General features: G+C 36.3%; 1 protein-coding gene across 8 annotated transcripts in view; it reads right to left on the minus strand.

Moving 5' to 3' along the window:
- The window catches only part of MYBPC1 (myosin binding protein C1), a 79,207-nt gene that overhangs the window by 20,669 nt on the left and 35,461 nt on the right, over positions 1-23,077 (minus strand). For all 8 annotated transcript variants that reach the window (XM_035342135.1, XM_035342090.1, XM_035342072.1 and 5 more), the window contains 15 exons: positions 22,347-22,495; positions 22,028-22,145; positions 20,694-20,745; positions 19,003-19,059; positions 15,185-15,351; positions 12,152-12,284; positions 10,287-10,411; positions 9,168-9,273; positions 8,691-8,857; positions 6,882-7,044; positions 5,433-5,539; positions 4,038-4,171; positions 2,751-2,907; positions 1,824-1,928; positions 1,022-1,210 (listed from right to left, as the gene is read on the minus strand). In XM_035342135.1, coding sequence (XP_035198026.1) covers positions 1,022-1,210; positions 1,824-1,928; positions 2,751-2,907; positions 4,038-4,171; positions 5,433-5,539; positions 6,882-7,044; positions 8,691-8,857; positions 9,168-9,273; positions 10,287-10,411; positions 12,152-12,284; positions 15,185-15,351; positions 19,003-19,059; positions 20,694-20,745; positions 22,028-22,145; positions 22,347-22,495 — 1,929 coding nt within the window. The remainder of the gene's footprint in view (positions 1-1,021; positions 1,211-1,823; positions 1,929-2,750; positions 2,908-4,037; positions 4,172-5,432; positions 5,540-6,881; positions 7,045-8,690; positions 8,858-9,167; positions 9,274-10,286; positions 10,412-12,151; positions 12,285-15,184; positions 15,352-19,002; positions 19,060-20,693; positions 20,746-22,027; positions 22,146-22,346; positions 22,496-23,077) is intronic.

Below are 23,077 nucleotides of genomic sequence, written 5' to 3' on the forward strand. Positions count from 1 at the left end.
ACAACAGCATGCTGTAGCAATAACAGCTGCCACCTTCTTGCTTCTCTGCATCATGGGGAGCTGTTGAGCGAGGTGGAAACCTTTGCTATCCTACAGAACAAGGCAACTTCTTTTATAAGGACTTGTGATTGCCACAATAGTTTGAAAAACAGTTTCTTTATATTAGAAGGTCATCAAATTAGTTGGTGGTTAAATGAGTGACAAAGCCCTCTGTTACATTGATATAAAGAACAAATAATAATAGGACATGTAAAATGGTGTAAAATATAACCTAACCTAATCTGGTTCATCCTTGCAAAAGGATATCAAAAATATTTGATTCCTTTCTGGAAAAAAACAAACAAACAACAAAAAAAAAAACACCATACTTCAGTTAATGGGGATCAGTGAGGCATAGATTAATTAAAATTAGAGACTATTCAAATGTATTTTAGAATATGATTCATTGTAAGATATTTAGCAAATTCACTTCTTTTTATTTCCATAGATAGATTACATACCTGTTCTTTAAAAATGGAAATCTATAGACTCTTTGTGAATAAAATATGTAGTGATCTTCAGACTTCTGGTCACTTTTTCTGGGCAGTTTTGACCAAAAGTCATTGTATGACTGAACTTAGAGCAGGAGAAACAGAACAACCAAGAGTATACTCCATCATTATAAATTCTCTGAATTGCCAGTAGTTTGATTTTATTGACTCAATACACAGAGACATTAAACTATTAATTTATAACTATTATTATCCTTAAAAAGCATTGACTGTAATATATTGGGCTCACCCATAGCATGTCACTGCTTTATCATAGTGCACCATTTCCTGCCTATACCTATTTGTTTCTTGTTTATGAAAGACTATAAGTCCTTCAGGGATAGACATAAAATTTATGTAGCATCTAGTAAAGACGTATCATGAACAACACAAGCGCAGAAAGAACTACAGTTGTATACATAAATGACTGCAATAATGTATCAAGGATTATTGTCTAATGCATAGCCATTTTTCTATTCTTGTTTACTTACCTAAAGGAACAAAGGACTTTGAAGGCATACTTGGTTTGGAAATGCCTATTGCATTAACAGCAAATACACGGACCTCATAAGCAACACCTTCAATCATCTTCTTTGGCTCAAAAGTTGTTTCTTTACACAGTTCAAAATTCAGCCTCATCCACCTGGAGCTTTGTTTCTTTTTCCGTTCAATGAAATAACCTATTGACCAAACAAAATAGTATTAGAGAGGTCATTTTTGACTGCCCAATATCTCCTTTTCTGGATACAGCTCAATATCCTCTTATAGCTTCAGAGTGGTTTGGGGATTATTGTTTAATTTTTATCTTTGCAGATTATCTGATAGTCACCCATTTGGCCCTCATGGCCACATACAAAGTTTTTCCAAACTCTACTTACAACACTGCTGTATTTAGTTTAGAGTGCAAAGGGACTGATTATGCTGCTCTTTGACTTTCTTCTTGGTTCATCGTATCAGAAGATATTTCAATTTACTGAGTAAATTATTTCTGAAATCCCTGCTAACATTCAAACAGACTAATTTATCAAGTTTTGGCATTGAGGTTGGTAAGAGGTTGTCTTTTTAAGTAGGGGGATTGATAATTTGGCAACATACAAAATGACAAATCTCAAAGCATTAAAAAAACAGATATGTGATAAAATTGAAGACTGAATATAACATTCTTGCAGTGAACTACTCAGAGGGCCACTCTCCAAGGCCTGAGCTGAGCTCTGGTACTTTGATATCCAATAATTGCAGTGAGTTTCTTTTGTCTTTATTAGAGCATCACCAGCCAAAAAGAAAAGTATGTACCTAAGATAGGTGATCCACCATCATTTGCTGGAGGTTCCCAGGTCATAACACACCAGTCTTCACCGACCTCAGTCACATTTGGTGCCTGAGGAGGATCAGGCACATCTGTTGTAAGAAACAAAAACAAACTTCTGTTTGTACAGTTCCTGGATTCAGTAGAAGCAGTGCAGAGCCCTCGGGCCTGATATTTAAGGCACTTCTATGGGAGATACAGCTTTGTAAACTTTAGGGCTGAGAAACAAATTGAAACTAAATTTGCCCATCTTGAAAAAAATCCTCTGACCAACAGGCAAGAGCACAATGGTAACATCAGAAGCCCTTGACTATTATATTTTTTAAGCAAGCAGTTGTTGCATTATTTTGTATGGATCCTGATTTGGCAGACATGATTTAAGAGTTTCTAATATGGAGAGAGAAAGAGAAAGGAGGTTTTGTAGATCCTTCATGGCAGGTGGTTAGGAAGGGATAAATGCCCAGTTCTTCAGTACAGTCAAGACACCATAGGTGCACTTGAGGGCATGTACCAAGGACCACAGATACCAGGAGAATGAAGAATGTTACAAGCAGCCTGAGACAACTGCAGAAGCTTGACCCCAGTAAAGTGAGGTGGCAGCAGGAGTAGTAATTAACTTCTACTTAAATTCCAGGCTGAGCTCATGTGTCCTTCATTAACCCTGTGCCTTAGTATCCTTGCACCTCATTTCCATATCTGAAAATGACCGAAAACAGGAAAATGGAAGATTTCTGAGAATCTTCAACAGTTTAGTAGCTAGGGAGGACAGCATCTACAGGAGAGACCCTTCAGATACAGGAAGAAAAATTTGGCTATAGTTGTGGTGCAGAAAAGCAGGATCATTTCAGGGATCATTTATTGAAAAGGGCCATGATAAAAGACATTGCTTGTGTGCACTGTTCCACATGACTTACCAACAACTTTAATGTTGATTAGAGCTGTGTCCTCTCCTGCTTCATTCTTCAATGTTATTCTGAAAGGACCTGAATCTTCTCTCTCAGCTGCGTCAATGACCAGACAGCTGCTGTCTGGGTATGTTTCTGCCCGTATTCTTCCACTGTCTGTGATCCACTAGGAATCAAAGTAATTTGAGGGAAAAGTCATGGCTTCTGATTTGAGATTCAAAACATTCAAAAATCAAAATCCAAGTGCAATACAGGACGCTTCTCATTTCATCAAAAAGTGTCCATATGAAAAATCATACTAAAGCTCTGGTTTTCAGTCAGCAGATTATCACAAAAATGACAATTATTTATCCCTTGGTTATTTTAACTTCAAAATACTGTAACTATTTAGTACACAGTTTGGCCATTACATCTCAAATGAAAGGTCACTAGTCTCACTTACCCTGTGATCAAGAACATGCTTATATCAACACTATCAGATGTTAATTTTTGAAAAGAGAGTATTGGATTTTCCCAAAAGTCAGATTGAAGTGTAATTCATGCAGTTTTAAAGGTCAGATGGATTGCAATGGTCAGTAACTTGTCTTCATTGATTTCAAATAATCAATGAAGTAATTTCTTATTTGGACAAGCCCACGGTGTTGATAATACCATTAATACTTGAAAAATACTAGTCAGATACTTGACCAGATAGGTCTCAAAAATCCAGCAAAAATAACGTTCCCATTTCCACATACCACAATGAAAATTTAAATGTGGAAAGTCTGGCTTTTTGATATATACAGTCAGGGATGTGTCCATGCAAAGTTTTCAATGAAGACATCAGATGCAAGACACCAATTGCCCAACCTACCATTTTATTCCAGATTTGACACTCCATCAGAGTTTATCATTTATTTTCCAAAACTGAATTTTACTATGTCTTCCTGTCGAAACCTAACAGACATTCTGGGCACTATGTGCGCAATAATTAGCTGTCTGGCAGATTTTCACTAGATTTCTTCTGCATCTCATATGTCCCTCTCCTTTACAAATTATTTATAGAAAAAGCAAGCAAACAAACAAACAACATGATTATTTTTCCTTCATAATTTCAGTTTTTCCTCAAAGAGATCCATAAGATTCTAAACACTATCATTTTTACCCTCCGCTTTCGAGGGAGAATAGTTTTTGAGGTAAAACGTATCATCTTCTTATTCTCTAGTATCAAAATCATGTTGTCAGTAGACTGAAGATTATTTTTTGAAGTAAAAGGACACTCATTAAGCTAGAGAAATATGTATAACAACAACATACCTTATCCCCTTTACTCCACATGACTTTTGGAGTTGGCTCACCAGTGATAGGGATTTCAAGCCGTAGTTTGCTTCCTGCCACTACTGTCACAGTGTTATCTTCCCCAAGACCATCAAGGTGGAGTTTAGGAGGATCTGAAAAATGAGAGATTGTCCAAATTTTTCACAGGGCTGCCTCTCTGAGAGTTCAGGGAGCACAAGTCTTGGACAAAAAGAAACATGGTCTGCAATCTGTATTTTCCTGGCATTTTTAGTCAACTTTTTTTTTTTTTTTTAATTTGGAATAAATTTGTGGAAAAAAAAATCAAAGAAAATAATTGATGAAAAAATAAACAATAGAACCATAGAACATTTGGAATAGTAGGACCGTAAAAGAAAAATATTCTATCATCCCAAGGCAGAATTATGAATATTAAAATAATTTCTGACAGGTTTCCTTTAAGTGGCTCTCAAAAATTTCCACTTAACGGCTTTCTACATCTGGTCATTGTAGGCTTTCTTCATCTGGAATTAGCATACTCCAGACATCACTATTTTTACAGTCACAGTCTTAATCTAAATCCTTTTTCTGAAAATGAAATGGTTACTTTTACTGTACTCCATGGATATGGAGAACAACTGATGAATATACTTTTACAAAATAAGATTTTATTTTATTACAAGATTTTATCTGTGAGCGTACTTCCTCCCCTCTTTCTTCTCCTTAACCCTTGCCAATCTTATTTCTATTACAAGTATCCCACATCTTTCAACTTCAATTACAGACCATCTTTTCTAAAACTTTCATCATTTATATTGCTCTATTTTAGATTCAAATTCACTGGTTGAAATTAAAAGGCAGTGGGGTATTGTCAGGGGAAGAGTTAATGCCTTGCTTTATTATTTATTTTTATTGTTTTTGAAAGAATGGCCTCATTAACAAGCCTTCTATTCTGCTGACTGAGTTAATGATGGCCAGAAACATTTAATTCTCTAGATATCATTTAACATATTTAGGGTATAAGTAAATATGTACCTACTCCATTATTTTACCAAACGAAACCATATTTTAAAATATTAACAAGCCAATTCTTCGAAGACAACAACACTAAGTCTGAGAATGGATTATAACAGGTGTTTTACACAAACTCTTAATAGCGGTTTAAGTTCAGGAATTCAACATTAAGAAGCCTTCCCTGGGGACTGCCCCAGGCTTGTAAAATATGACCGGATCCTGAGCACAGGCAGAGCACTCTCTGAATAGCTCACATGCACTTTGCCAAAATAGCAGTTCTGCTTTTTGAGGTAGACACCCGGTCAGAGGAAATGAGCTGATTGTAATCAGGGATATTTCACACTGCTTTTACTTTCCAAATGTCAGAAATGTTATATATAACTCGTTGTGCCAAGTACTTACCCACAACATGTACTTTGCATGGAATATTGATATTATAGGCATCTGGTACAAACATGTATTCACCCTCATCATCAACAGCAGCGCTCGCTATAATAAATCTGTGGATTCTGTAAAAAAAATCGAAAAAGAAATCCATGTAAATTGTTTTTGAATACTGTTGAAGGCTATCAAGAAAAATCTGCAAAGAAAATGGTTTAGGAGATCTGTACAAAAGTGTAAAATTACTGACTAAAAATCATTTGCTGGGTGCTTAGTTGTACTTTAGCTGATTACATACTTTGTGAATTATAGAATATATTATTGAGATGATCATAAAATAATGTAAACAGTTCTAACATTTTTTGTTTGTACACAGAAACAGAAAAACACAGGAGTATAAGCTCATTGACACTTGATTTCTGTGCTGCCGCCATTAGATTGCAATTTGGTTAAGAAGAAATCTTTTGGTGATCCCATTGTGAAAATGGTCGAACTTCTGATAGACCATATTCATGACAGGATCCAATCTACTATTTGTTCGGCATAACAAAGAAACCTGTGAGAAAAGCATATGCTGTTCTTATTGCCCAGCTGAATCTTCCGGGAGTATAATGATATTTTTGCTCTCCTATATTCTGCTCTAAGTTTTGTTCAAGGTAGGACTCACCTCTATGCCCTTCCTGCTCCTCTTTCCCTCACCTCGCCCATTAGGCTTACATTGGTTATGGGGAGCACCTTCACCTGAAGTCAATCCAAGGAGTCATTGGACAGATGGCACTTGTCCCTTACTGGGACTCAGAATTAATGCAAACATTTCATAGCCTGTTTAGGAACTTCTTCACAAACCCAGTTCCCAGTTGTGTGAACTGCCTGCTGAGCTGAAGTCAATGGGATGCAGCTAAAGATAAGAGCTTTTAAAGGGTTTTAGCTAAAGATAGAACTTTTTTTTCTTTTCCTTTTTTTTTTTTTAACTGAAAAACTTTAATTGACAAAGGAAAATGATAAATGCAAAGGCCATTTGCATTTACTGCAAATAAATGCAAAAGGACAAATTGTAAATGCAAAGGATGATATCTCCACATATTTTGCATTGGCAGAGATACAGAGTCTGAGCTGAAACAAAAACTATCAGAAAACCTGACATTTTTTAAGCTACATAATTTTAATACTATCTGACCATCATTTTGACCTTACTGCTTAATATCCCATACTAACAGAAACAGCATTGTCAAGAAAAAAGAACAGCTTGAAACTAGACAGATTAAGGATTTGATTATTGTCCTCCACAGCCAAAAGACACAGTATAAAGAGGATAAGGAGACATGGCTTTTAAGACCATAACAATAAGTCCGTTTGAATGACAGAGATCAGACATGATTAACAGATAGTTTTCAGTGAAATAATACACATATTGGTACATCTTTACAATGTCACTCTATCAAAAGTCAAGTCAATACTCAACATGCTTACCTTCCTTTGTGATAAAGCTTTACACGGTCACTAGCTTCAACCAGTTGTCCATTTTTGTACCATTTCCCTTGCACATTCTCAGATATCTCACATTTCAGGTGAATTTCCTGTCCAAGCCTCACAGTCTGGTCTTCTAGTGCAAGTGATATCTTCAGTGGTCTCACTATGCAAGAGAGAAATAGAGATATTGATATTAATATCAAATAATAGCTTATGATTCTGTAACTTAGCTGCTACTAGCAATCGCAAGTCTTCAAATCAGAAAAATGCCTCTAATACTAAAACTCTGAACTCCATATACGAGCAATATGTACATGTAAGCCACTTAAGTATATCTCTTTTAATGTTTAATTTCCCCATTGTCTGATGCCTTAGAAAGGGTTATCCAAAATACCCATGCCCTGACTAGGATAATCCTGTGGATATATCCAGTAGAAGCATATTTGAATTCTTTCCCCTCTGGTGTTTAGGTGCTGGAGGAGGGTGATTCTATCTTCTAATGGCCAGTAAGAAACTTTCAAGATGTGAAAGACCTGTGTCCCCATACTTATGCACCTGAAGGGATTGCAGCCTACCTTTCCTGTGACTTAACTGCTCTCATAGCTCCCCCAGGTGAATACAAGATAATCTGAGGATTTACTAAAGTAGTTCATTACAAGTAGGAACTAGTTTTGAGCCTATTTTGTCAGGCTGTTATCAAAGGCCACTCGGACAGTAAACTTACTTCATACACTACTGGTTCTTGTGTTTGCTAAACTACCTTAATTTATCCTGTGAATACCCACAGATATAACTAGCTTTTGTAAAACTTGAGACCAAGAACTTCCTCTTTCTGGAATAATAGATGCTGTAGACCAGAGTGCAGGCTGAATACACAGTACCATGTGTATGCAGTAAATATCCCTGACTATAATCTGACAGTGATGGGAAAGGCTACATTTTATAGAAAGACAGTTGGAAAATACTCAGCAGAAGATGCATGAATCTATCACTATGATCAGTATGGTGATGGAGTCCAATAGCCATAGTGGATAATTTTCAACTTGGTAACTGAACAGCATTAATTGGTTGTGCTTAGGATGTCATTTTGTAAAGAAGAGTCAAAAGAAATATGTGTATTTCAAAACAGAGTGCATGCATATGTGATAAGTTTACAGCATAGGACAAACTTACTACAACCATGAACTCAAACATGGGCTGGCTCATCTATGCCAGCTAGGCCAAATCTAGTAGTTTATACACATCTACTTGCAAAACTAACATTTATATTTTATAAAAAATTCTACTCTACCTAAAATCAAAGTGGCAGAAGATTATAAGGATTCATAAAATTTTAAAGTGTTTCAAAGAGATATACAAACAATACCAAGGGAGCCACACAGCCATATTTTTGAGCCTATGAGTTTACTTCATGTGGTCCTGATGCATGTTAACAATATGCCTAGTTGTAGAAGTGTTTATTTTTTCCAACATACTTTCTTTTTTTCTGGTTTTGGCTCAAAAGACTTGATTTTCCTGTGAAAACTTAAAAAGGATTGAAGAAAAGCAAGTACTTGCCTTGAAAGTTTCTCTTTGTTGACCCAATATATCTTTGCATGGATAGCTTTGTTCTCCATATTAATGGAGTGACAGAAATTTTTCAAGTGTGACTAATTCATTGCCTGTAACTGCAAACTGGATATTTGCAGCTAAGAAACTGGTATGGAAGATAAGCCTCTCTTTAAACCCCCAGAGAAAGGCAAGTAAATTATTTCTGTAAGATAGCAAACTATGACAAACAAATTCAAGAATAAGATGCATTATACTTACAATCAACAGAAAGCTTAGCTTCTGATTGGCCTCCTGTTGTCATTACTGAGTAAGTTGCACTGTCATTTTTTGCAGCTTCCTCTATGATTAAAGTGTGTTTTTTGCCCTCAACCTTGATTCGATATCGAGATTTAGGTTCATTGGTAAGTTCTACGCCATTCTTAAACCTAATAGAAAAGAAAGAGTAATTATTTTCCCAATAAAAATCCTGTGTGAATAAGACTCTCATAGACTGAAACTTCCAGAGAAGACTTTGTAAGCCTTAAGACACAAGATAATGGTAAACAAACTTACCTGCAAATGTACAAGGATATTTCTGCTGTTACTGCATTTCTGAACAATGTTCTTCTGAGATTTTCTTAAGAAATTGTAGGCTTACGGATACAGAATACACTGTCCACATCTTTGCCTACAACTAAAATATTCTGTCCCCCACCTCTCTCTAGGAAAATAGTACCTGTTCAAATTGTGACTTACCATTTCACATTTGCATCATCCTCAGACACTTCACAGCTCAGTTCTACTCGTTCACCAACATAGGTATTGGTATCCTCCAGGCCTTTGGTTACCAAAATTGGAGGATCTTTGACAAGAGAAAATTACAGATTTACAATCTGAGAGAAAAAACTAATTTCAGGAGGTTTTCAAAATCATGGTATAGAAGATAATACAAAGTCAAAGTTAAAATTACAAAGCCAGTATTGTAGCATTATTTTCTGCCTGAAATCAGAAAGAAGATTATTCATTAAGATGCTAGTAGGAAATGTGCTAAATTAAAAATAATAATAATAAAATAAAAAAATCTGTTCAGATTAATAGCTGCCTTGCATCCCCTTTTATTGATAGTTTGTGCAGGTAGGTTGATATGAGAAGTTGAGATTCATCACTTGCCTGACACAGATCCCTCTCAGAAAGCAATATTTCCATTAGATCCTGCAGCCTGTTATGCACAATTAGATGACCTGATGGCATAACACTGTGCCCTTACTGTTTTAGTCCCTTCTTCTTGTCAAAACTCAAGTTTGACAAGACAATAGAAGTGTGCACATGGTTAGAAACAGAAATGTGCACAATGGTTATCCTGCTTTTAGAGGGGCAATGGATCCATTCTTATAAATAGCTTTCTGAAATATTCAATTATTTTTTTTCTTTCATTATAAATTTTATTTTCCCGAGTACAGGAATTCCCCAATTGTTTTCTAAGGGATATCTAACCAAAAGGACCCTTTTAACTCAATTTGTTTTGTGTGTGTGAGGGATGTCATGAATATTATCAGTTAGACTATCAATGTTATGGGAGCAAAAAGTGTAAGCAAATGGCCACATATTCATGGCTTTTGATAAAGTCTTCCATTAAATCTGGGCAAATGGAGATAAAACTAACTGCTAGAATGCCTGATTTGAGATTTTTCACTAAATTACCAAACACAGGATGAAAAAAAACCTGTGAGGAATCACAAAAATAGGGAGTGATCCTAAAGGCTGCTAACAAAAACAAGTATGCACTGAGCCAGATCCTCCCTGTTAATTTCTGTTGCAGTCAAAGAAGCCACACAAATTTAAACAGGTGAAAGAGAAGCCAGGTGGTGCAGTTACCTCTCACAAACAGTTCTGTGGAGCATTTCTCATCACCAGCTGTTACGTAATAGCGAGCATCATCTGTCATCGTACAGTTATTGATGAATAAAATTCGCTGGTTACCTTTGTGCTCAAAAATGTATCTGTTTAAACAGGAATACAACAGAAATACATTAGCAAAACTGCTGGACCCTTTTTGTTTTATGTAAGAATTCTTTAGGGATTATGAGAGGGGAAAACCCTGTTTTTTACATAGACAGGAAAAGCAGTCCTGGAAAGTAATTTCCAAGTTTCAAAAGGAAGAATAAGAAGAATCAAAGACCTTGTGGCAAAAAGAGCTATGAGATAGAGTGATAACAATCAATTTCTTTCTTGTTCCAACATCCCAGGCTTGGATGTTCAAAAAAAAAAAAAAAAAAAGAAAAAGAAAAAAAAATCAAAAGAAAAAATTAACAGGCTCAGAGAGATGACAGAATAAAATGGAGTCTGAAACTCTAGATGAATAAAGATGAAAATAACCAGTAACAGGAGACCATCTTCATTCCAACACTCTTAACATTTTTATGAAGCATAATAATAGCTAAGGTTAAGAAGTTAATATTATTGGTAGGCCAGATGGCACAAGAGATCAGTAATGGGATATGAGGTTTTGGTAATGGGATATGTAGCCTTTCACCTTCATGTCACCAGTTTAGATCTGCTCCAGGTTTGTAGTGACCAAAGCTCATTAGCATCTGACAGCTGCTTCAGCAGCCTGGAAGAAATGCACTGGAGCATTCAATCCAGCTCCTTCTACTGGAGGGGTACATATATAGTTGACTGCAAAGCAGTTCTGAACTATTCATGGCAAAGAAAGGGGCTAAAGAAAAGATACTTTATTACACTTCTTTGTCAGTCAAGAATATTAATCCAAGTCCTTCGTTTACTTATCTAGCAACAGAATAAAGGAAAACTGCCATTCTCTGTAAGGGACCTTTCGCTATTATTATTATTTTTTATTTTTTATTTTTTTTACAGGGCCGGGAAGATTTGCTAGGATTTGGGACTGTTAAGGAACAGTTGAGGAACATTACACTGTTGTGCATTACTGTTCTAAGCTGCATCTGACTTCGGAATGGGATTTTCTACAGCAGTTTGTAAAAGCTGGTTTTGTGAACATTAGGGACAGGGCTCAAGTTCCAGTCTTTGTTCTACCTCTACTCATGTCTGTACCCAAAAAGCCACGTACTTGTTGTATGCGAAGCCAGAGTATAAACCAATATGTAGGTGATAGAGATGGTGGAGAAACTTAGGTACAGTAGACAAATTGCACATGGCTGAAGTCACTTTGAGCTAATACAGGTTGTTGACTTCACCGTGAGTGATAAATGGCCAGTGGAGAGTGACACACACCTCATTTCCCTTTCATCCCTAACACTAATTATCTAATTAACAGATAGTGTTGCCTGGAGATAATTTTATAGGTGGCTTATGAGCTAGGTAGGCAAGTATATAATATTAAATGTTGCTCCTCTTAGTAATGAATTGCTATAGAAAGATTCTGACCTCCTTCTGACATAGAATCAAGGCCAAGAAACTAATTTTCTCACAAAGCCTCCTGACTTTTTAAAAACTACCAACCAGAAAATGGCTCTATGTTTGTTGAGGATCTTTAATTCTCTTCTCTCAGGATAAAACAGAAAAATCTATGTTAACATTTAGCATGCAGTGAGCTTTTTTGTGCCATGAGCAGTATGGTATCATTTACATAATTTTTAAAGTATAATGAAATGCCAGAAATAAAATCTGTGCAAACCTGGGCAAAGAGAGATCTATACAACATATTTGTCAAGGAAGTACATTATGTACCTATTTTATTGCTTATATATAATAAAAACACTTACTTTGCACTTGGTCGTATTTCTTGGCCATTTTTATACCACTTGAGCTCTACTGTTGGATCTGCTAGCTCCACCATGAACCTTACTTTGCCTCCTTTATCTACCTGGTATGCAGGATCAAGACCTTTGGCAAATGCTGTTGTGGAAGAGAAGTGTTATTATAAAAGAAGATCAGAAAGCAAATAGGAATATGAATGCTGAAATTGCATTGCATAAGACTCATTGGAACTATCAGAATATATACACACCATGTTATGCATCACTCTCAATTCTTGGGCTGGTCCAAATAAATAAGTTCGTTTTCTAGAAACAGTATCAGCAAAAGTATAGAGCTCTGCAACTCTGATTACCCTGACAAAGTTAGTATCTCTTCATGACTTTGCAGTATGACCCTGTTCTGAACAGAATTGGGTAGACGTAGCTCTGACATCTTACTGAGAATCACTATTTCAGAGTAAAATTGTATAGAGGTGGTGCAGTGGAATCATTTTGAATCTGTTAAACAGGACGTCTCTATCAGCACCGCCGCTCAAGTTAACAGGGAATTTTAAGCTAAAATTTCTTTTGAGGTTCCTGCTATCAGACTAAACACATTGAATTGTTGAAAAGCCAAATTAGTTTTCCTGATTCTTTTTGAAGGTTGTAAAGTGTAAATTGCAATTCCACTTGTGATAAATGTTCCAGCTGCCAAACATTTGCAAAAATATCTGAAACCAGGCAAAAGCTGTCAGTCTGTGAATCCTAGTGGAGCTTTTCAAAGCAATTCTTTGAGATGTGCAAATGTAGGCCAAGTTGTTCTGGGCAAGGTAAGGCCAGAATTCAAACATTTCAAAACACTTCAGCATCAACATTTAGTTATTGCCAGCTACAAATGTTAGACCCAGGAGAGCAGATGATCTATGGCTCAAAAATGAATGATGCCTCAAATGCATCACCAGATGCTAAACAACTTCTGATAAAGTTTATATTATGCAAGTCTCATTGCAGGGGACTGAGGATATTGAAACAGCAGGAAAAGAACTACTACATTTGAATATGTTTTTTTTTTTTTTCTTTTTCTTTTTCTTTTTGGATCTTACTGAAGTGTAAGAGATTTCAATTTATAATAAATGTAGCATAAGGGGAAAAACACCCTACTACCAGCCTATCATATAGACATTTCACATACCATCTAAAGATGCTTCTGTAGGAAAAACCCTGACTGCAGAAAAATCCTGATATGACTGGCAGCCTCATCCTACTCAACATGGATCTGGGGAGGGACCAGACAGGCTGGTCCCTGGTGCCGAGGGATGCTCTTTTCACATTACAACATTCCAGCACCTCCACGTGATAAATCTGGGTAGGGAGCAGCTCTACCTGCCAGCTGCACGATTCCTGCATTAACTTCCAGGCCTTTCCTCACACCACACTCGTAGAGTAGGAGTAGGTGAGGAGTTTCCCCATTCCTCAACCCTTTAGATTCACTGGATTCAAAAACTGCCACAGTGTCTCAGCCAAAACCCATCAACTCCATTTCTCCTAACAGTGGCTGGAATCAGATATACCAGCAAATTAAGAAGTTGTCCATAAAGGTTAATTTGTAGTAGCATCACAAGTGTGATGATGTGAGGTAAAGGCGGAGGAGAAAAGGTGTATCAGGCAGCTGGATTACTGCAAACTATTTTAAATTAGCTTTTGTACTTGTTGAGAGAAAGTTATTGTTCTTATCTAGATGAACTCTTTCAATCAGACTTTGTCTCAACAACACATTTTGGATGGGAAATCTCTACTAAGTATATGCCTAAAAAGATGTTTTCGTTTCATAACTTAAAATTTGTTATTCTTTCTTTTATACTGGATATCCTGTATCATTAATTATGAGTTTGAAGACTAGAATGTTATAAAATAAATTACTCTAAAAGCAAGGAAATTTACTTTGACTATCTCGCTGGCTATAAACTATTGAACATTTCCAAAGAAATAAGTACAACAGTTTTTTTTACTTCTAAGAATTTATGACAAGCTGAAATAGACATATCTGTATATCAAAATCATTTATTCAGAATATCTAATATGTCCATAAAATTCAGGGCAGAACTAGAAATATTAAGCAAAGACAGTTTTGCACCATCTTTGCACTCAGCACATTTTGGAACAAGCCAAGTCTTGGTCCAGACTCTGCCAGAAGTTATGGTTGCTTGAACACTGTTCTAGCGTCACCCATATGCCATTGATCCCAGTAACTAATTTACAGAGTGACAATCATCATGGGTTAATGAAATTTTGGCCATGCTTCCTTTCCTTTGGGAAAGTTCCTGCATTCATTAGGGGTGGAGGATTTCATCTATGCAAAAAGGGAATCTTTCAGGAAACCAGTGGAACAGCAGAGGTATATTGCATCCAGTTCTGAAATGCTCACCAGGAACAAGCAAATGACACAATAGTATTATGGATAGCATGAGGTATATGTATGTGTATCTATCTGTGTCTATATATATTAGGAAACATATACCTATATTTATATACACATCTGTATAAGCACATATCTGTATTTATGTATGTATGCATTGTACCACACATTATTCTATAAGGTAGTTGGAGAGAGATAGCCCTGAATGCGCTTACCCAGCACAGGGTGAAGGGGTTTTAGTTCAGCTGGGATTTCAGAAAAAATGTCAGATTAAGAGCAAAATGAAATTAAAAAGAGCAAACAATGATGACTCCATTTTAGAGCAGAAGATATTAATGGTAACACAAGGTCTAATTTCCATATTGTATTACCACAAAAAACTCTTCACTCAGCTGGGAGATTTCATTCCAGTTAGGACTACTGTTTGGCCAAGAGGGAGAGATGGTTTTGGTAAGCACTGAATGGGACAGGGTATCTACAGTAGCAGTGGACCGACCAAGCCCGCCTCTGACTAACTCCTTGCAGTGTGTCGGACAGGGCTGGAGTATGCATGTGCCCTTGCATGGAAATGCAGTAAGTTTGGCTTATAGGATGGATAGTCATGTCTGACTATGGAACATAAAAATATTCTGCCTTATCCATACCTGCACTCTTCTTCACTTCCCTGCGCATGCGCTTCAGACGCTTTAACATGCCTCTCAGGTCAGTGATACCATACTGAAAAGCAATCTTCTCATATTCACTGGGATTAGCGTTCTTCAGGAGCTCCCATACATCTATCTCAGGTTCTTCTTCTTGCTGTTTAACCTCCCTAACAGTAGCAAAATAAAATTGTGGGAGAAGAGTTAGCGAGGCCTTATCATACCAGGAAAAGGGTGGAACTGAATCCATGGTGAGGTTAGAAATGTTTTGATGAAAATTTGGTCACCATCATTTTTTTTTTTTTTTTAATTTTTTTTTTCATTTTGACATCAAGCCTTCCATACATCTGTAAGTAAGTGAATTCAAGCCCTAGGTCCACTCAGTACAAGTGGATCAGTTCAGAATGACACTCACACCTTAGTTTACATTCTCCATGGCAGAATTTGGGTATAAGTTTTAGTCTGTCCTTTTTGATGTAATCAGCTATTAGAAATGTTATATTTCTTCATTATAAAAAGAAACAGCTTGAAAATGTAGTACTATAATAGCATATGTGCTAATCCTGTTTAAATCACTGGAATCAGAAAATTTATGATGGCACCACTGAGATATAAGTCTAATCCATACATCTCATAATTATACAAAAATGCTTTCAAACTCAGTCCCTGCAAGTGTTGCAGGTGGTGACCTATGAAATGACATATTGAAATCTAAGGGAATCTGGGTCTGTTTATAGTTACACCAGTGCTTCTTAGAATCACTTGAAATTTGGCATATGGATAGGAACTAGAGATTCTCACACCAGCTTGAAGTTGCAAGATGGATCTGATGGCTTCCCTGTTTATCTCAGTCTTAAGAATGGGAAATGTTTTAGAGGCCTGTGCTTTGCGCTTCAATACCATATTTACTATCTTCAACTCCAAGCTAAGAAAAACAACAGAGAAAAGTAACACTGGCAATCATTAGATGAGAGAAAATGGAAGCATCCTAAACAAAATGGCAATTTTTGAGAATGAGAGCTTAGCTGAAATTGAACTGCTAAAACAAACCAGGAACTGAAGCAGAAATGTAGACCTTTTTTCCTGTGAGTTCATTAGGCTCAGACCAGGATCATTCTGCCTTGATCAAGCCAGTCTAATGAAATCAGTTCTTTTGAGAAGAGAATGAGAAAATAAACATTTGAGAAACAAAAAGACTGAGCTTTGCAGTGACACACTGTTAGAATTGAGTGTGATCAAGTCAGAGAATTTTGTTTAACAAGAATACAGAAAAAGCACTGGAGATCCCTGCATTGTTGGATGAGTAACTATGGAAAACCACTTTTCTGTTTAACCCATGAGATTTATTAATTTTCCTAATATGCCAGTTTTATTTAAAAATGAATAAAAACTTCTTACTGAGGAGTCTTTGAAATACATGGTTAGCTTAGAATAATTCTTAGAAAATCTCTCGTATCTAATTTTATATTTTGTTCTTTTTACTTTTGTCTGTGCTCAGGATTTCTGTAGAGTGACTATGTACTGCGAACGATGGCATTTTGCTGAGATTCCTGCTGCATGGTGGCAAGTCAAGATCACCTTGCAAACATATGTAAAAGCTGACACACTCACTGGGGTGGCATTTTCCTCTCCCAGGGCTGGCTGCTTGCCACACAACTCCTGTCCGTGTTAAGAGGATTTACACTCTGTGGGTATTGTGACAATGTATGCCTTTAAATCAGGCAGTAGTTGAGAATGAGGATCAGTTAGAGTATCCTGATTTTCAACCAGTTTGAGGTAATTTGTTCCAGGCTCTTCGTTTTTTTTTCCCTCTTAAGTAGTGGGAGAACAAATTTTGACACAGAGCAAACCAACTTTGTTCTGAGACCACAATAGTTTCTGCTGTGGGTAGTGGGCAAACAATGCTGCACATTTTCTAAGCGGATTGATCTCACCACAAAATTGCTTTCAGACCTTTTCCTTGAAAATGTGCATGTTGTTGAAAGATATACTTATTAAAAAAATGACCTAAATGTTTGAGTGTTTTTGAGATCTTGTACCTTTTGGAATTTCATGCTGTTATTGATTCATTGCATTGATGAAGCATAACCTGTCACAGAGTTGCTTCCTGAGATAAAAACTGGTTTGTCTTCCTGCAAGACCAGCATGAAATTAGAAAGTAGGCAGTATATAGATTCTTTGCATTTAGTTTAGTTTAGTTTTGTTTTGTTTTTTAAAACAAACAAATATGTTTAGTCTATTATGCATGACAGGTGAAAAGTTCTAACTCTCTTCTTGGTAGTATGACCATACAAATGAGAAGGAGTGGACCTGCAACACTGCCTTTTGAGACACTGAAATGAAAACATTTATTTTTATAATTGAAATGGCTACTAATATCCACACTGGGGATTAAGTAGCAGCCCTACTGCTACTAATTAAGCTCATAAGTATGAGGTTGCATTTCAGTGCTTGAAACAAGGAGGTGAGACATTGTGTTCACCACAATTAAATGATGTTTATAAAGTAAAAGTTTGCTTTGCCCATTAACCACAATACTTATACTAATTTATATGGCTATACAGTATTTGTCCTATAAAACATATCAGTTATTTGTTAGTAAAGTGATAACAAGACTTTTTCACATTTCTCTTTCCATGAAAACACCAAGACCTTTTACATGCACCTCACATTGTTAGTAAAACACCCCACAGGCAGTCATGAGAACTCTTACAGTAAGTTGTATTAGTATGATAAAAAGTCAAACTGAAGATCCTAATAAGGGATGAGAAGATTAAAAAACCAAAGACCTGGTATATTTAAATTGGTTCACATAATTCTTTCACTTCCTACATTTATCTTCAGCCTTCCTGTTTTCACTTCAGTCTTGCTTTAGTTGCCAAAATACTCTTTTCCCCATCATAGTCCATGATCCTATTGTGAACTTTTAAATGTAATTAATACTGTATATTGGGTTTTTCTCTTTCAGAGAAAGTGGTAGATGAAATAAAGTATATAGTTCTTTTCTCAGATCTCTGCAGTCAGTTGCCATTGATTTCCATGGCATATACATTTTTTTTGATAAATTAAAAAAAGAAAAAAAAAAAAAGAAAAAAGAAAGAGGAGCTGACTAACTGGTGCAGAGGAAGGTTGCGTAAGGTCAATTCTTCCTTTCCTGGAGTTTTCTTAATCTGTTAAAAGACTAACCTGGGTTTAAAGTCTGAAATAGCTAACAGCATAGCTATTATATCACCAGATTTTGAAGGTGAACCAGAGAAATGCAGGCCCAGGTTTTTCCCCATCACAGTATTTAAGGCAAATAAACAACTGTTGAATATTTATGTGCATATATTGAAACAGAAAGCTACAAAGAATACTAGTCTCTATGATTTGAAAGCATAATATGATTATTTGTATTGCAATGCTTATGAAATCAAATTAAGATATACCCAAATACGTAAATTCAACCCTTGCAGCTCTTTGCTCTTGCAACTGACACAGTTTTCTGAACTGCTCATCCCCATGTAGGAAATTCTCCCCCTCAAGCCTCCATGCAAACACAAAAGAAACAGCAAGTAGACTAAATGTTATTGGTTTCTTTAGATTGTAGCTCACTTTTTTTCCCAGTACACTCAAGTCTGAGTTTTCTTTTCAGCACACTTAAAGGTACAATTAACTGAATATTTGCATATTATACTATGAGAATGATAGTTAGAAACATTGAAAAAAAAAGAAAGGTCAGAAAAGTCTTAAGAAGTTATTAATGCTACACCTGACTCTTTCTGTGTGCGAACCTAATGGTTTGCAATCCACACCTGCTCACTGCATCACTTGGTTCTCACCTACGTTTCAGGAGACCACTAAAGTCAAGTTCTCCTGCATCGTCTTGTCCATCACCGCTGTTATTAATAGAAAAAGATCAAATCTTTGTTTAATACACAAAAACTTAGACAACACACATTGCAAACTCTCTGCACATCTCTCATACTCAACACTGTCCAGACACACAACTAATGGTATAAAATCAACACAAACTTGTATTCTTTTTCACACAAGTTATGTTACCTTAGACACTTGTGAAAAATAACACAAAGGTTTGTATTGCTTGTTATTATACTTTGATGACAAATTTTTGTAACTGCATACATAAATTTGCCAAGATTTGTGTTAGATTTCAGTAACACAAATGAACATAAGCTAGTCAACACAATGAGCTTTGTTTTTCATTTACATTGTGTATCTGTATAAAAACAAAGGGCTTGTGCTGATCTTTTGCTATGAATGTAAAACAAAGATTTGCATTGCTGTGTGGTGTTTTAACAATGTATATGTCAAATACCATTAGACATTATACTTAAGACTTAACTTTCTAAATGAAGGGAGAAATCAGTTAAAAACAGTACATTGTATATTTTTACAGATTAAATATTGTTATGAAGGTACATATTTTTCTTAAGCAGTAAAACCTTATTATACAAATTGATATAAACAATATAATGCCCTTAATGTTTGCAAACAGGAAGGGCAAAATCCTGTGAATGGTAAGTCAGTTGATGACAGTATTTTATCCCTCATTTTGCACGCAATGTATTCCTTAAAAAAAAATGGAAAATATTCAGAGATATCCTCATGATTGGGCAGTAATTATTGCAGTTAAAAATGATTGCACTTTAAAAAAAAATTATTGCACTTTAAAAAGGATGTGCTAAAGAGAGGTGTGCACCTTTAATGCATTATCTTTTGTCTTTACTCTTTAAATCAAATCTTTCTAAATAAAAGCACTTACTTCTTAGTCACAACTTTTGTTATATGTGTAAATTAATAAACCTCATTCATTTTCTATCTATAAAACATTTTCAGTTTGAATACTTTGTACGACAATTTTATCAAGAAAATGTAAAGATGATTCTAATTGTTGTTTTATAACAATGGTAACTAAGAAGGGAAAAGACGTCAGACACAATGCTTTACCTTAGAGCCTGTGCAATATATTTAATATTTCTATATATTTTATGTGTATTTCATATGTATATTTATATATTTATATTTGTATGTATTATTTCTAGTTTTTCTCTAAAGATGGCCTTATGACACTTTTTTACTGTAGGATAAGATAAGGCCAGCTCTTGCCTTGAAATCAGTGTGCATTTTGTCTCTGCTTTTGATCAGTATAGGATAAGGACCAGGGTCCTTCCTGTCATAGCTGACAATTTTCAGGAATGTGGTGAAATATTTTAGTGAATGAAAATATGTTTTTTAAAACCTCTGAAGAATCAGATATTGAATTACCTTAAATATTATACCTTCCCTTAAAGCAATGACATTGTAATTTTTCAGAAGAGTACTCTTCATGTGTTGTAGCTATTTCATTTTACCCACTAACAAATACCTCAAGCCCCACTTCTTAAATATTTATTTCAAAAACCAGTGTGAATTTACTTGATACAATTGCCCACCAAGATAGAGGCAAGTTCTGTACACGCTACCAGCATCCACTACTGAGGAGTTTCATGGGATCACCGGTTGAAGTTACCTTCTTTTGAAAGCAGATCTGATGTCAATGGATGGAGCAGCTTGAGAAGATTCTGTGAAGGTACAGTAATATAGGAATTAAAAATGTACTTTGAAATTGATGTAGTTTATGTAATCAAAGCAATTTGGCATGTGAAATTTGTTCTGTTTCCAGCTAAATGATCACAGTTTGTGTCCCTCTGACATTAAGTCAGTGTTTGTGTCCCTTTGACATTAAGTTCTGATAGATGTGAAGCTGCTCAATGATAAACCAAGTTTACTTATGAATTTCCCTGACCTACTTCTTGCAGTTCTACGTAGGAAATCCGTCTCAGTGGTGTTTCTCTCACAACCCCTTCCTGCCTGTACACAGGCTCTGGCCTTTTTCTTCCCATTCCCTACCCTTTATCTCCCACTTGAATCTCTCACTTTCTCAGTATGCCAAGCCTCAGATGAAAAAGGTAGTCTTCTCTATGGCTACAGGCCCATTGCGACTCTTGGCTTTGTGTGAATTACTCCTCTGTGCCAGTCTTAATCGGATTAAGAGGTTCTGATCCACACCAAGTGCTTGGATGCAGCCACACAGGCTCCTGGCTAGCAGACCTCTGAGTACAGAGGCCTTCCTGTGCCCCTTGGGCTGTCAGTCAGCCATAAAACATCCCCTTCACTGTGGCCTACTTGCCCTGACTGGTGAAAAAACAACCCAGTCGGGGCCGTTTCATAAGTGTGTTTTACTTGAGTGAACAACTATTTAATCTGCTGGCTGCTGTCCCTGGAATTTCAGAAGACAATCTGTCTTTCTCAGGCTGATGGTGCAGGTATGCATGCAGTGTTGTGCTGGCTGAAGTGCTCTCAAAGGAAAAGATAAGACTGCGGGTTAATGTTTGCTGGTCAAACCTATTAGAATGCAGAAGCAGGCAAAGGTATAAATCTCCAGTGCTCTCCTTGTTGGGCTATTCATTGTTTTCATGTGGTGTAGAAGAAATCTGGCTTTCTGAGGTATGATCACACCATGCCTGAGCAGGGTGCGAGCACTGGAGGGCGGTGCCCTCTACATCTCCCACTCCTCAGAGGCTGCTAGACAAAACCTCACTCTCTGAATAGTCCTAGGCCTGGTTCTCTGTCTTGTGTGCTGTAGCCTGATTTGAATTCAATGGGAGTTAAATCTGCCAGCTTTTATATTTTTTGGATCAAACCTAAATGTTCTGCAGAGTATTTATCCCAATGTTTATATACGAAATCACAGATGCTTAATTCTCTGCCATCTATGATAAGGTTCTGAACAAAATGATGTGGTATTTCAGGTAAATATATATATATATTTATAAAGCTTTACAGATGTAAGTGGAATCTTACCAGTGACTTCAAGGTCAAAAGAGCAGCTGTCAAACTTGTCCTTGTAAGATACTTCACAGCGATAGTTCCCCGCGTAGTTTTCCTTAGCTTGAATGATATGCATCTCAAATGTGTGAATCTAAAAATCAAACATAATTGTTAATGTGGGGGATACGTTTGCATAAAGCAGAAGGTAAAATTTTTGTCTTCTAGACCTAAACCAGTATGGTGAGGCCAGGGTTAGAATCCACTTCTCTTGAAATTCTGTCTATTGTCTAAAACTGATTTGTAAGTTCTCTTTGGAGCTTTGCCTCTGTGAGAAGGAAAAACAAAGTCACACCTTAGTATGACGCTCAAATGACTCCTTCAGCTGTAGGTGCTTCCCCGCTTTGCTGGCCAGGTCCATCCATTTTCCTTTAAACCACTTAACATTTGGCTTTCGGAGAAGATCTTTGGCTTCTACTTTGGCAATAAATGTAATATTCCCACCTTTTAAAAAGAGAAAAAAAAAAAAAAACACAATAATTGAGGACCATGATAACTCAGTCACAGTTGTACAAGTTTCTTTTACAACGGCTCCTTTCAGTCTCCATGTGTTGGCACTACCATGACAGGAAGAATCAGAGGGGGTGACAGAGGCTATGAGAATATACACTGCAGAGTGTTACAAAGATTAATTATTTGGGGTCTGGAAGCCTTCTGCCCGTGACAATGTAGAGCTTGAACCAAACTAAGAAACAGGAAAAATTAGCTGAGGCAAAACTCCATGTTGTCATGGGCAAATTGTTCCCAATACGTGCATTTCCTTGCTTAAAATAAGCATGCACATTCCTAGGCTGCTAGGCAGTTGTAACATAAATAAAGTCCAGTCTGGAAAAGAAAGTCTGGAGCTCTTCATCTATTTCTATCATTAATTCTGGAAGGTGAAAAGGGAAGGAAAAGATTCTTCTGTAAACAGTGATTTGGGAGCTTCCATCCTAACATTCAGGGATTCCAGAGAAGAATACAGCTAATTCTTTATATTTATTTTCCAAATAAATCTTCCCCAAATTCTCTTCTCAGAAACAGAAA

This window comes from Oxyura jamaicensis, chromosome 1 (assembly GCF_011077185.1).
Source record: "Oxyura jamaicensis isolate SHBP4307 breed ruddy duck chromosome 1, BPBGC_Ojam_1.0, whole genome shotgun sequence".
Taxonomy (NCBI): domain Eukaryota; kingdom Metazoa; phylum Chordata; class Aves; order Anseriformes; family Anatidae; genus Oxyura; species Oxyura jamaicensis.